The 13,721-nt window shown below is 43.0% G+C and overlaps 1 protein-coding gene across 7 annotated transcripts in view; it reads left to right on the top strand.

The window, feature by feature from the left end:
* Nucleotides 1–755: 755 nt before the first annotated feature.
* The window catches only part of LOC117752252 (serine/threonine-protein phosphatase 2B catalytic subunit alpha isoform), a 62,306-nt gene continuing 49,340 nt past the window's right edge, over nucleotides 756–13,721 (top strand). For 4 of the 7 annotated variants that reach the window (XM_034569524.1, XM_034569519.1, XM_034569521.1 and 1 more), the window contains exon 1: nucleotides 756–1,050. In XM_034569524.1, coding sequence (XP_034425415.1) covers nucleotides 990–1,050 — 61 coding nt within the window. In that variant the 5' untranslated portion in view covers nucleotides 756–989. The remainder of the gene's footprint in view (nucleotides 1,051–13,721) is intronic. The other 3 variants (XM_034569525.1, XM_034569522.1, XM_034569520.1) reach the window with 1 other exon arrangement.

The following is a 13,721-nucleotide window of genomic DNA, read 5'->3' as shown; positions in this document are numbered from 1 at the left end:
AAAAAGAATTGCATGTCTTGGTAAAAGTGAAAAATTTATTTAAATTTTAACTTTGAAGATGTGATCTACTTTTTTTAATAACTGTTCATATTCTCTACTTCGTCACTGTGATGGCACAGTTCATAGAAAACCCATCAGTATATTGGACTTTTATTAAATTGCTCAGCCCTAAATATAATAACTGAATTACGCAAGGAAATTAAGAAAAACAGGGGAGAAAAAAAACTGTGAGTCAGAGCAAAATGTTTGATGCGATTATGTTTTGGTGCTAGGTTTAATGTGTGTTCATTTTTAATATTTTCTGTTATTATGGTAGGTTTGGTTACAGCCTCCAGAATGATGTCAAGACACTGGAAACGTGTTGTATCCCCAGACCTGAAAGACTGGATGAATGCCAAAGTGGAGACTGAGTTTAATGACTCTGAGCTCAACAGATTGAAAGGGGACATGGACGATGGGACAACAAACAAAACAACAATCAAGGGATTTAAAGCCTGTGTATTGGTGCTTAAGTTTAATATGCGTGCATCTTTGAACATTAGTTTATGTCCCGTGTCTCTGTTCATTCATTCATGCAGCGTGCACTCCCTGCTACACGTTTATCATAAGTAATTCATACAGGCTGATCGCGGCAGACTTGACACAGGAACAGAAAAGTGTGAATGTACAGTGCGGGAGCGGCAGCGCGTCGCCCTCCGCCAATGGGAAGCGGCGCTGGGCGATGCGGTGGGCGGGTCCGCGGGGCGTCAGCACGTTAGAGTGCGCACTGCTCCCGGAGAGTAGGAGTCAATCAGACGGAGCAGCTCCTCCAGCAGCAGAAACCCAAGCCCTGTCCTCGAGTATTTTTGGCCGCTGATCGGACCCAGTGAGATCACTGCGGCCCATTTCCCTCGGATAGACCCGGGGAGAGTTGTTCGGCAGCAGCGAGACGAAGAGAAGAAGCGGAGCGTTTTTCTGTCGCCGCGTCGCAGCGTTATATCACACTGGAAATGTCCGAAAACAAGCCGAGTGATGAGCCGAAGTTATCTACGACGGACAGGGTGGTGAAATGTAAGTGTTCGCTTTCATGGGGAGGGGGACGCACACTTGGAGAGAAACGAGTGTCGTGGCAGGAGCAGCAGAAACGTCCGGCTGCTCGCCGTGGACGCGGGTGTTAGCCGGGGCTGTGACAGCAGCGCTCAACTAGGAAGTGGAGGGTAACTCCAGTTTCGTGAACCCCTTAGCACAGAGATGTCACATTTAGCCCGCGAGGTGCCTGGATACAACGCGGGGCTGCACCACTGTGACACACGCAATATCTTTACAGTGTGCATGCAGGGATGTTGCACAACGACCCAAGGGCGATTTCTCCTCATTTTGCATGCAATCACCAAGCATAGTTCCCCCCCCCAAACACTTTATTCTCCTCCTCCTCCTCCTCTTCCTCCAGCATTGCATCGATACTACTTGATGTGTGTTTCATGTGTAATCTCATATCTGCAGGAGGGAGGGTGGGAGGGGTGGTGGTAGTCCATCGTGTGCTTTTTGAGTGTTCATGGCATATGGGGCTGGTTCTTCCTGCCTTCTGTGTTTACAGGTCTGACATTCCACCTTTGCAGTCTACCATAAGAATGCAATACAGATCATAATCAAATCGTGCAAGGAATAGTGGGGGGGCATATAGCCTGCTGCAGTTTAATGCCATCTTCACCTGAGTGGCACCATCAAGCCTGTTTCTGGTTCTGCACATGAGCACTGCATGTCAGTTCAAGTGACATCTCTCTCATGCGAAGCCTTTCCCTCATAAGCAAGGTGATGCCTTTATTATTTGCACTGGCTGATTTTGCTCCAGCACTACAACCGTTATCCTCCCCCAGCTCCCGTGCATCACAACAGGCATGTGCAGTGGGATCCCAGTGTGCACGAGGAACAGGAAGGAATTGTTGAGTAATTTTTTTTCGTAGCTGCTGCTTGGGCTCAGCCGGTTGAAATGATTAGATCATCGGTGGCCATTAAACATTGGGGTTTTGTTAAGAAAGGAGAAAAATGCAACGCTCCAGTGTTCAAAACAGCATGACTGGAATCATTGGCTATCACACTGTGTTGAAGGCAAACCAGAGCCCTGCCTCGCGATGCTCGATCTCGAAATATAGTTCCACTCCATCGCTTGCGCCACTTGAAATCATCAGATTGTTTATTTTCCGCAGCAAATGCACAGCTAAACATTTGTGTGGCTGCAGCTACATTTACCTAAAAAAGAAAAATGGGGTTGATCGCTAAAAGAGAGTCGCAGCATGTCTTTGGTGCTTGTGAAATGAATATTTCAAGAGATCATCCCCCTACAGCCTCCACCAACTCGAAGGCTAATGAAAAATAGATATGACAAGTATGGGTTTTGAAGAGATTTAACAATATCACCAGGAGACCTGGCCTGTCATGTTCTATGGGTCTCGGGGTACTTTTTGTGTTGGTCACACGAGGAGATGCCTTCGCACTGCACATCTCAAAGCTGTGTTTTCAGTTGCCTCCCAGATCCGCTCAGTGAAGGTCTGCTATGATCTCAATCAGATTAAAATGTATTGATTAGTCATTAGACGGGCTGCCAGGGAATCTGAGAGGCCACTTTCTGTTCTGGGGGCTCACTCCAAAACCTGATGCGGAGATCAAGAAAGTAATTTAGCTCATTATTCATTCATCAAGTTTTGAGGAGTCAGTGTTTTGGTAATGCATCACTATTATGACAACACAGACACTGGCTGTGTACAAAGCACCTCTCCAAAATAACTGCAGGCCGAATGTGTGAAACAATTTGTTTTCAGCTGCCTAGTTTGCGAGGCAAGGTGTCACAGTGTCAGGCCAACTTATCATAAGTGCTTTGCATCCCCTCCGTTTTCAAAAAGGAATTATCATAATGCTGCTGCGAGCCACTGCCCCAAAGTAATTACTCACAGGAGTTTTATCAGCTGCGGCAGGAGACGTTGCATCATTTCCATCACGTTTTTATCCCTGAAATGTACGGGCAATTTCCAATCCATAGCCTACAACTGTTAACTACTCCACGTTAATCAGCTGATAGTCACCTGCTTCATATTGCTGTTGTCATATAGAAATCCTGCTTGCTAGTTGACCATTGCAGACATCACCACATCCGATGAAGGAAAACAGAAATGAATTGCACCAAAGAACCAAAAAACTGTAAATGGAGAGTACATTAGCTTAAATACAATAGTTAATAAACTGTTCATCAATAATGTAAGTACTTGCTAGATTAATGGGCTAATAAATTAGTGGCTCACATTAGTCAACATCGTGCCATATTTATTGCACTTTTATCTTAAATAAACATGTGTCATGTTTGCAGTTACTACAGACGTTTGAATTCATATGTATTGCCACCAAACTAACTGTGAGAATGAATGAGGAAACAATGTCTGTCTCTACTGGTGTATACTATTCTTTTATGCTACCCTCAGTTCAATATGAAATAAATAAACTGTTGGTAATATGCTCATTATTGTGCAACACTGCTCTCCGAAGCAAAACGAGCTCAGTAATGGTGTTTTTCCGTCACCAGCTGAGAAGCAGGGCCTCCGAGCCCCCGATGGTGTTCCGGGTCCTTCTCTATGAGAGGGGATGGATAACATCTGACATTTGACTTTTGAGGAGAGGCCCCAATGCTCAGACATGCATGGGCTGGAGTGATGGCGGTGGTGACAGCGGCGCAATGCCAGCCACTGATCCCAGCTAGATAGCTGAGTCATTTATAGAACGGAACATTAAGTAATGCCACATACTTGATCTTCGCCTTATGTGTGATCACCTGCACACGCTTCTGCTTCATGAGCCTGTGTCGTGTTTCTTTCATATCAGGTGGAGACATGGTGTCTTGCAGAGATATAAAATTACCATTTGTGTGGAATTTTTCTCAAGCTGTTATAATTCCGAATAATATTTGCTCATTAGCATGCATGAACCTTGTAATTAGCTGTATTTACATGGGAATAAGATTGCAATCGGAAAGTTAAGTGATTTATAATAAGTGCTGAGGCTGTTTGTGATTGTTATTCTGTGTCAGTCTGCTGTGTCTGTTCATGAACTTAAAATTTCAGTAGAAATAGTCTGCCATATTTTTGTGCAGTCAGTTCCCTCGGTGTTTGTCAAACCATGCAAATCAAATTGTCAGTAACTTCATCCCGAGTTTGTTTTATGCAAATACAGAAATTTCTCCTTCGGGCTTGACAGCCAAGAGGGAATGGTGATGTACGTTTGCTGTTCTGTGGAATGGAGATGACGCAAACTAGATGACGTCAAACTGTCTTTTTGCATTTGGGGTTCCAGTATTCTTGGGTGGCTGTGATTTATTTTGGTGGGCTGCCCATAACTGTTAATGTTTTTGGTGAAGAGATGCTATTTATTCATTCTGGGTGATTTTCCCCTAATGGATAGACGTGATCTCTGCCTGAGAATTTAATCAATTCATGCTAAGCCTTTCCAGACTTACCTTTCACAAAGAGTGAAAAGAAAAGTGGGTACAGCCAATTAGTTCGTGTTTATATTTCAGCTCCTTAGTTTCAGCTTCTTAGTTTATAAGAGACTGAAAAACTAAAAATAAACTCAATATTTTTTCCTCTTGACTGTTGGTTCGACAAACCAAACAATTTAAAGATGTAAAATTGAGCTTAAGTTCATTCTGACAGCCATTTTTGAAACAATTTTTTGACATCTTATTAAAAGAAACTATGAATCTATTGTTGAAAATAATCTGAAGGTTGATTGGTGATAAATTTCAATCCTGGTTATATGCCACCACAGATTGCAGCTAAGTGCTGTCCAGTTTGGCTCAGGTGAAGGTGAGAAAAACTATAAAGTTAAAGAAGCAGACAGTGGTTAATCACAGCTTTTGATTGGTCAGACAGTTGACCTATGAGTAGGAGCGCTTGATTCAGTGTACCAGGGTAGTTGCTTAAATAGGAAAACGGTCAACATATAATGCCCAGACAAGTTTAATTATTTGTGAAGATAATTTGTGATCATAATTCTGATTAATTGTGCAGTCTTATGCCATTAACTACATTAACTACTCCTCACTGTTTAGTGTGTTTTTAACTATAATGAAAAAGAAAAGTGTTGGAGGGATTAACTTAGTTTCATAGGTCTGCAGTGATGTGAAGAAGTCTGGGTGCTGGTGGGCCGGAGATTGCAGCCACCTCCTCCTCTTCCTCATCATCTCTTGACAGTCGTCCACTCACCTGGAAGTGTTGCCTACAGCACAAACTATGAGTGACAAGCAGATAACCAGACAAGCGATCAAAGCCTGTCATGCTGCTGCCTGCTCTGCCGTGACTTTTTGGCCGTTGTTGTTGATAACAATGTATTTCATAATAGCACAGCGGGGAAAGACCCGAGCTATCTCTGCTCTGTATGAGATGCACTGTCTGTGACATCCTGAACCTGAGTGTGTGCACCTTTACCGCTCATTAGATTAAAGAGGAATTAGGCTCTGTTGTGGATTTAGGGCACAGCAAAGCGGCGGATTTGGACAGATTAAGCTCTATATATGGGGATAAAGGCGGCTCTACTCCGAGGTTGTAATCTGACTCCATGCATTAGCTGCTGCTCTTGCTAATTCATGTGTACAAATGGACGCTGGGTCTCGATAAAGCTATAGGGGGGGGGGGGAACTGTTTACCTACCCCTGCATTTTTAGATTGCGGCAAAGCCTGTAAGTACAGGTTGGGGATTTGCAGCCCTTTAAACTCATACTGTAGTAGTAGTGCTTTGTACTTCTGCGGCTCTTCATATGATGCTTTACATGCACCACATGTGTCACATTTTCCTCTACAGCCACCAGAGTACCATTTTGCAAAGGCCCAAACACGAGAATTCCACTTTTGATTGCATGTAACCACAGTGGCATTCATGAGCCATAGATCATAATGTTGTGCTATTGCATCTGTTAAAAAAAAAATCTGCCTCTGTATAAACAAATCCTCAGCATTTCCCATTTCATGGCTGGCAGACGCCAGCACACGATTCTTTTTGTGAGCTAACAAAAGCCATTTGGAGCAGAGACGAGAGTCGAGTGTCATTAGATCCCTCTCTGGAGCTGGTCGCAGCACAGTCACAGATCAATCAATACAGTGTCTACAACACATGTAACCACACATTGGGCACCCAGTGCAGTGTGGGGGGTGACATGCTGGCCCAGTGAACTGGGAGCAACTGGGTTCCTGGGTTATATTAAAGACCAGTACAGTAGCAAATCGGCTTTCTCGCCTCAACTCCCATTCAGAGGCCCGAGCCTGTGCAGGCACTGAAGAAACAGGAGTTTGTACTCGTCTACAGACACACATACATGCACATTACATACAACACACGTCCTTTTAAGTTAATTGAGAAAGCTGATTTTTTGAAGAATTCAGATATAGAAAACCATCTGTCATTGCATTGTTGCCAAATGCTTGTGAAGAAAAAGTGAGTGAAGAAGTTAAAAGGACTGTGAATCTCTGGCTTAATGGAACCGTAATTTAATTAACTACTCAGAGGATGATTATGTGAATTGGGCTATTTGTGTGTGTGTGTGTGTGTGTGCTCTTTTTTTTTTTGCGTAATTAGATTTTGTGAATTATTGTCTCGGGGAAAAAAAAAGATTGTTGATCAATTAAACAAACATGCACAGTAAAACAATTGAGGTCATTTACATCATGAATCAGAAAAGGTTAGATCATACATTTAAAGCATGATCCGGCAAGAAAAAATGTGTTTAAATATTTGTAAAAAAACAAACAAACACTAAATATCGATTTTCCTCGAAAAACTGTATCAAGCCGAAAGCTGATTTTTAAATGCGTCTAAAGCCGTGATGTATTTTTGGTCTAAATTAAAAGTAAACTGATCTGATGAAAGAATTTGCCACAAATTTCCAACTGCTTTCATGAAGTTTATTCAAACCACGTTCACCTCACACTTCATTCTCAACAGGACTAATAATGGTGTGTGTAGGAGTGTGCAGGTTGGTGAGTAAAAGCAAATGAAAGTGGCTGAGGGTGGCTGTGGATGAACATGTGGGCACGAATGCAGCTTTTTGACAGACTTCAGCTTCAGTGTATTATTTCGCTCCGACCAGCAGTTCAGACTGTGATGCAGGGGCATACATCCAAGCAAATGGATGTTGTAAAAAGACATGGTGGGTTTGCAATGATGTCTCCAAGTGTGTGTTCAGCAGAATGAGCCGCAGCCTCAGAAAGTGGCCAAGGGAAGTACTTTCTAAAAGTTTGCAGAGTGAATTTTTAATAGGAAGGTGTAGGGAAACGGTGTCAGGGTGACAGATTTGTTTACCTGCATTTTTGACAGAATATTGCATTTTTTCCCAAGATTTTCCTTTTTAGAAACTAGCAGCAACTGATATTCAACACATAAAAGATGAGTTATTCCAAGAGAGGACAGGGGCATGGTGGTAGTTGCGATTTTAGTTTAAAATCATCATAAAGGCCCTTTCAGATACAACGCGACAACAGCAGAGCTGCTCTCAGAAACCCGTACTTTTGAATGGCCCACACTGCACAAGGACAGTTTTTCGTTGCACCGAGTAAAGCTCTCGCACGCCACAGTGACGCTCTGATGAACACTCCAATAGAAATGAAGCTTCAAGCCAAGCATGAAATGCACAATGGAGGAAAAGCTGATGTGTGTCTGAATTCCACGAATTATATGACACAAATCCACGAGCATATCGAGACCTTGAGAGTAATGACATATCATGGAAACCCATTTGACGCATGGAAACAAAGCATGCCAGTTAATTTCTTAGTTACATTGATAAGGCTGATGATGTCACAGGCTTATGCTGTCTGTTAAATTGTGATGATTTATTTCATATTAATATGATTGCTCAAGTCTGAACAGATAATTCATTTTTCCTTACGTAGATTGATGCATATAGTTTCTGATATTCCATGCATCGATGTAATGAACAAATACCCACATCCCTTTGTCATCAGCAAAAGAATGTCAGTCTGTTTACTTTTTGATTTGATTGATTATATAAACCCAGCCCACAGGTATGCACACACTTTGCCACCTCAAACCACATGACCACCAGCTGAGAAAGTATTCTAGCAACACCCAATGTTTTGTGCTTCAGAATAAAACCTCTCCACAGTAACATTTCTATCTAGGGACAAACCCCCTCTGTGTGGACATGTGGTATTGTGGCCTCAGTTTTACTTATGCCGTGTCATCGGCCTTGTGATGTAAACGTACCTGCACGTCAAATGGGAGTCTTGTCTCCGTGGGGTGGGACAGGCCTCTGCATGCTGCTGTGTGACAGACACAAACATAGACGCACACTCCTGTGTTGTGCCAGGAGGTCGTTTGTATTTAAATATGGGTGAAAGGAGTAAAGCCATCTGCGTGCTGCCTGTAAATGGTAGATTAGTACGCAGAGGGGGAGGGGGGGCCGTAACTCCGTGTTAGCTCATCTTCTCAGTACACATATAGGGGGGAATAACATTGGAAGGGTGAGCAATATCTCATGGTAACAGTCTAGTGGAGATGGCCTCTTCTCTGCTATCCTGCAGGCATCGGTACTTGTTGACACCTACACACACACATTGAAGCTGATGCAAATTCGACGTGTTCCTATGAAGACCTGATGAATATGCTGATTTAGTTATTTCATCTCCAGTACATGGGAATGTGTCAGGGAACATACAAGAAATATACAACCTTTATTTGACATTATCGGTAAACGGGAGTACATTTTTTAGGTTGTATAAGCACATCCCAAACAAAGGTGCTGTGACATGCTTGTCCCAGACCCCACCCCTCACCTGAGTTTTCCACAGGTTTTCCTGTTGTAAATGTGTCTGACTCGCACAATCGAACAATCAAAAACAGCTTATGACCGGTGCTTTAAATGTTATCTGTCTGTGATATGGTCTGTTATGTCATACTCATTTTATGAGCTTAGAATTTCTTGGGAAATAAAACTCACAAATTACAACTTACCAAAACTAATAGGGTTCAACAATCTTGAAGCTGTATATTTTTTTAAAGATTAGATCAAATGACTACATGAAAGGAATCACTTTTGAAAAACCCATGGGAATTAACATCTGCAGTTCCTCATACTTTTATGGAGCGTTTTAGGGCCTTTCAGCCCAATAAGGGGATCAGTTGCAGAATGCAGAATACAAGTATTGAATTCATCTCTGAAAACGTCTGTTGTGTTAACCGAATGACTCCTGAATGCAATTTAGTTCAAAGCCATTGCATCCAATGGAGCATATCTTGAGCATGTTGTCCTCATGACCGTAGATTTGTATGTTTTATTTCCCCAGGGTGTTTGTTGAAGCCTAACTGCCAAAAGCGGAACCGGATTTCTCAGAGAATTCCCTCAGATTTATCTTCAGGGTGTATCACTGCATTCCACTGCAGGTTTATTTTGGCCAGAGTTTGGTTTGGCTGATCACTGAAGCATAGGCAGCAGGAATGGCATGAGCCAACATGGCATGAGCATTGCAGATTCAAGTTGCCTCGTGGTTCTTGGCCCAGTGACGGGCTTCAGATTGGAGAATGGGAGTTTGACATTTTTTTTCAAGGCATTTCCAGCACTGGCTGTTTTTCAATATAAACCAGGAGACACTTGTGAAGCGAGGAATGTGTGGGATTCATATTGAATATTTTGTGTACCAGCTCGCCAGTTGTTTGCCACACTGCGAAAGAACATGGTGTCGCATCAAACCCACTCCCGCACCTTTTTTATTTACCACTTCATCATTTCAGCGGCTGCTGGAGAAATTAATCTGATACCGGACAGATTTTTATCAGACAAGAGAGCGGAGAGATCACATTGTTCCGTTTAATTAACACACCAATCAATGCTTTTAATTAAGCAACGGCAGGGACGAGAATAAGAGCAATTGTGCCACTTTCCCTTTTTATAATGGCTGGTTTGTGTTAGGAAGTAAACACATTAATTGTCTCTCTCTTCGATGAAAAGCAAATGTTCAGGTTTTGCTTATCAAAGTAAGGTTTTTTTATTAGTCCTCAGCTTCATTTGGTAAATGAAGAAAAATGTGCTTAATTGAAGAAAGCTCTAATTACAGATGGGTAAATTAGCGCTACATACCCAATGTTTTTTATCCTCTGTTCATTCACCGTTGAGTGTGCTAAGTGAAATGACGAACCCCGGGGGAACTTTTCCTTTCTTTCAGGTGTCGTTTGCTAACTAGCTAAAGAAGCCAGTGTGTGAAAGAGAGAGGAACTCCAGCTATACAAATACAGCTGGAGGTGAGGCGAGGCCCCAAGGTTTATTTACACGCATTCACACGCGTTAATTATAGACCACCTGGCTGAAAATGAACCCTCTTATTCCATGTGCTTATCTCACTGTGCCATAGGACAAAAAAAAAAACTTGTTCACTGGATATATGCTTGTTCTATAATTGACCTCAGGGGATGTTGTGGTGTGATTAGCATTTATGTGACAGGACATGACAGTGCATCCTGATGATGGCAAGCTGATGATGCATCTCATCCCCATATTTATCATCTAGTCTATTTTTCTTTGTACTTTTTCATATTAATACTCCATTTTAATATTTGCACTTTTTACTTTGGTCCCTTGACTAAAACCTGCTTATGACTACATCCACACTTCTCCATTTTATTTTGAAATTGAAAATTAGTTTTTGAGCCCCTAAAACTGAGAAGTTTTGAAATGTTTTAGTATGAAAACGGGCAAAAACTGAGATTCTGCATTCGCTTCCTGATGCTTCTTCTCACTCATGACTCGACTACTACTGCAGTGAATGCATAAGGTTGTAAACACTTACTGTCAGTCACAGTGCCACTTCATTGTCAGTCCCAAGAAAATTAAGCCCCCCCATCTTACATTTCACAATAGTTTTTTTCTCCCTCGTAGTGTTTTCTGTAACGAAGCAAACAACTGCAGAGTAAACAATCTGCTTCCTGTTTACACCGGCCCACACATGCCCAGTGTATTGAACTAAAACACTTGTGTAGATGGAGATTCTTTTAGTTTTAAAATGAAAACGTATTAATGGATGTAGCTTAACAATGTCCCAGGAGACCACAAGCAAAGATGAGTTAAGTTTGCCCCAGAGCTAACGATGGCAGAACACTCAGTCAATCCCGCCCACGTGGAGGGGAGAGGGCGGAGGACTGCGGCCTGGCCCACTCACTCAAAACACACTCTGCAAAGGCTGACCAGAGTCGTGTGTGTGTGTGTGTGTGTGTGTGTGTGTGTGTGTGTGTGTGTGTGTGTGTGTGTGTGTGTGTGTGTGTGTGTGTGTGTGTGTGTGTGTGTGTGTGTGTGTGTGTGTGTGTGTGTGTGTGTGTGTGTGTGTGTGTGTGTGTGTGTGTGTGTGTCACTGAGGAGGTAGGGGGTAGACATACTGCGGGGTTGGTGTGTATTTGTTATCCTGCCCTCGCTGTTTTGTCTGAATCAGGCCCCAGGGTCAACTCAAAAGGCACCACGAGGTGAAATTTCATTACTAGCTGCAGGCTCTATGAATTTTCTCTGGGAATATTCTGTCAGTAATGTCGAGGCCAATTTATCTTGTTTAAAGTTAGATTTAATTTACACTAGAGCTTATCCACGAGAAGCCGTAGCTTTGCCAGCGACGGGAAATAAAGCCGACTTGGCCTCCGTAGTGTTTCAGGCCTAAGAGAGTGCGATCATAGTGAAAACTGATATCTCGTCTGTCTGAGCTCACAGTGTATCTACGTCAGCCAGATTGTGGAGACGTTAGTGTGTCCCATGGCTCGAATTGATTTTGTGCATGTCCAAATACGGCCAGGGAGCCATACATTACGATGACCAATCATTTAAGCTTTAATGCCGTACCGCTCCCTGTCGGACCATTAGCAGGACAGGGAGGACTCATCAACTACTGTATCTTTTTGCTGTCAAGTGCGCCCGCTGCTTATGAATGGTTGCATTTTGCTTCATTGATTGCATGCTGAGAGAATCCAGTTTCTCAGTTGACTGTGGCTGATGCGCGAGTCATTGTTGTGCATGTTCGTACATGCGTGCTTGTGTTCTGACATTTGCGTGGCGGTGACTCTCAAGAATGTCAAACTCAAGGGAGCGGTAGGAGCCTCCCATCCCTCTGATTTTAGTTTACTGAAAATCATGATATTGTGGGAGACTTGTTGTTTCAACAAGCTAATCTCAACTCCGTGTGAACACCTGAGCCCAAGATGTGATCCATTGATGGTAATTAATGCCGTTGTCCCACTGAAGTCCATACACACACACACACACACCTGCGGGCTCACTAGCTGTCATCCTCTTTGGCAGTTGTTTGTGCTCGGCTATATCATGCACAGCTTTAATAGCTGCCCAGCCCTTGCATGGTTGTTGAGTGACACAGAAGCCTACTGGTGCACAGTTACTGTTGTGAACACAAGTTTTAGTTTGTCCGTGTCTGTGTCACACAGTCTCAAGAATACCAAAGAGCACAGTGTCTTTGACGGCTCAACAGTTACTTCAGTCTGCAGCTGCTTTTTTTCTGTCCTGTAAAAATGTGAGACATGCTGCACAAGGTCCATTATTTTCTTTTTCACTGGCTCCATTATTTTTTGTCTCTTGTCATGTATTCCAGCCACCCCCACCAACAAACATATTTCTTGTCTTTCATGTGTTTTTTTCCTCCGTTCAATTTTCGCTGTGGTTTTTGCCATCCCTGCTTCCAACCATGACTACAACGCTTCCTCTAGGCCACCGTCTGCCTGCATTCAGTGTGTCTTTTCATTACCCTCTGCACAGTCTCTTCCTCACACTGCTCCTCAACTGTGTCAGACTCATGTTGTAAGGCCAAAACACCCATAATGCTTCAGGCCCATCTCCCTGTATAGACCGTAATCTGATCCCCCTGGAGGAATGTGGCAAGCCTTTGGGGACGGCCAAATTGAGGTACAAATCAGCTGGTCGGTCAGCAGATAGTGTATCCCCAAGTGATTTTAAGCCAGGACTTCAGCGGCAATTTGCTGAATTAAATAAATTCAGTTTTCTTTCCTCCTCAAGCCCAAATTCATGGTTATTTTCTATTTCAAATACATGACAGGAAAATTGTCTGGCAGTGGCTGTGTCCTGCATTAAACCCTAGTTGAGTACTGTCTGTTTTGTAGCTGGCAGTTAAGAGGGCAGAGACTTCTTCTCAGCCTAACAGATGGTGTATACAGTATAAAGCTATGCAGTTCCTCAGTGTTATACTGTGCAGCTCTGCTGCTAAAAGTAAATATAGTTTGTGTTTGACAGCCAGCTAACTTTAATACCCTTGGTAACCACTGCCAGGGTATATGGTGGTGTTTGATTTTGTGTTTGTCTTTAGTAATTCACTTTTTTTACCAAGTTGGAAAGCCTCCCAAAGTGAAGAATTTGAAAAATGCTGACCCCGTGTATCTCGTCTTAAAATGTGAAAAGAAGTGCAGGAAAAAAGAGAGTCTGGAGTCGAGACTCCCTTTAGGCAGTCAAGCTGTCAAGTGTTGCTTTCTCAGCCCTGACTTTACCCACCGACCTGATCCTCAAGGACACATGACCTTTGGAGCAGGGCTGTTTGGTGCAAGGGGATCAGGGCCACGACCTGCAGCCTGCCACTGCTTGACCCACACTACCCCCAGCAGCACATAGAGAGTTATAAAGGCCCTTATTTAGTTTCTCAGTTTTTCATTAGACGCTGACTGCGGAGATGGCTTCTGAATGTGATGCTTTA

Source organism: Hippoglossus hippoglossus, chromosome 18, assembly GCF_009819705.1.
Source record: "Hippoglossus hippoglossus isolate fHipHip1 chromosome 18, fHipHip1.pri, whole genome shotgun sequence".
Taxonomy (NCBI): Eukaryota; Metazoa; Chordata; class Actinopteri; order Pleuronectiformes; family Pleuronectidae; genus Hippoglossus; species Hippoglossus hippoglossus.
Note: the sequence above shows the minus strand (reverse complement) of the source record. Positions and strands in the feature narration are given on the sequence as shown.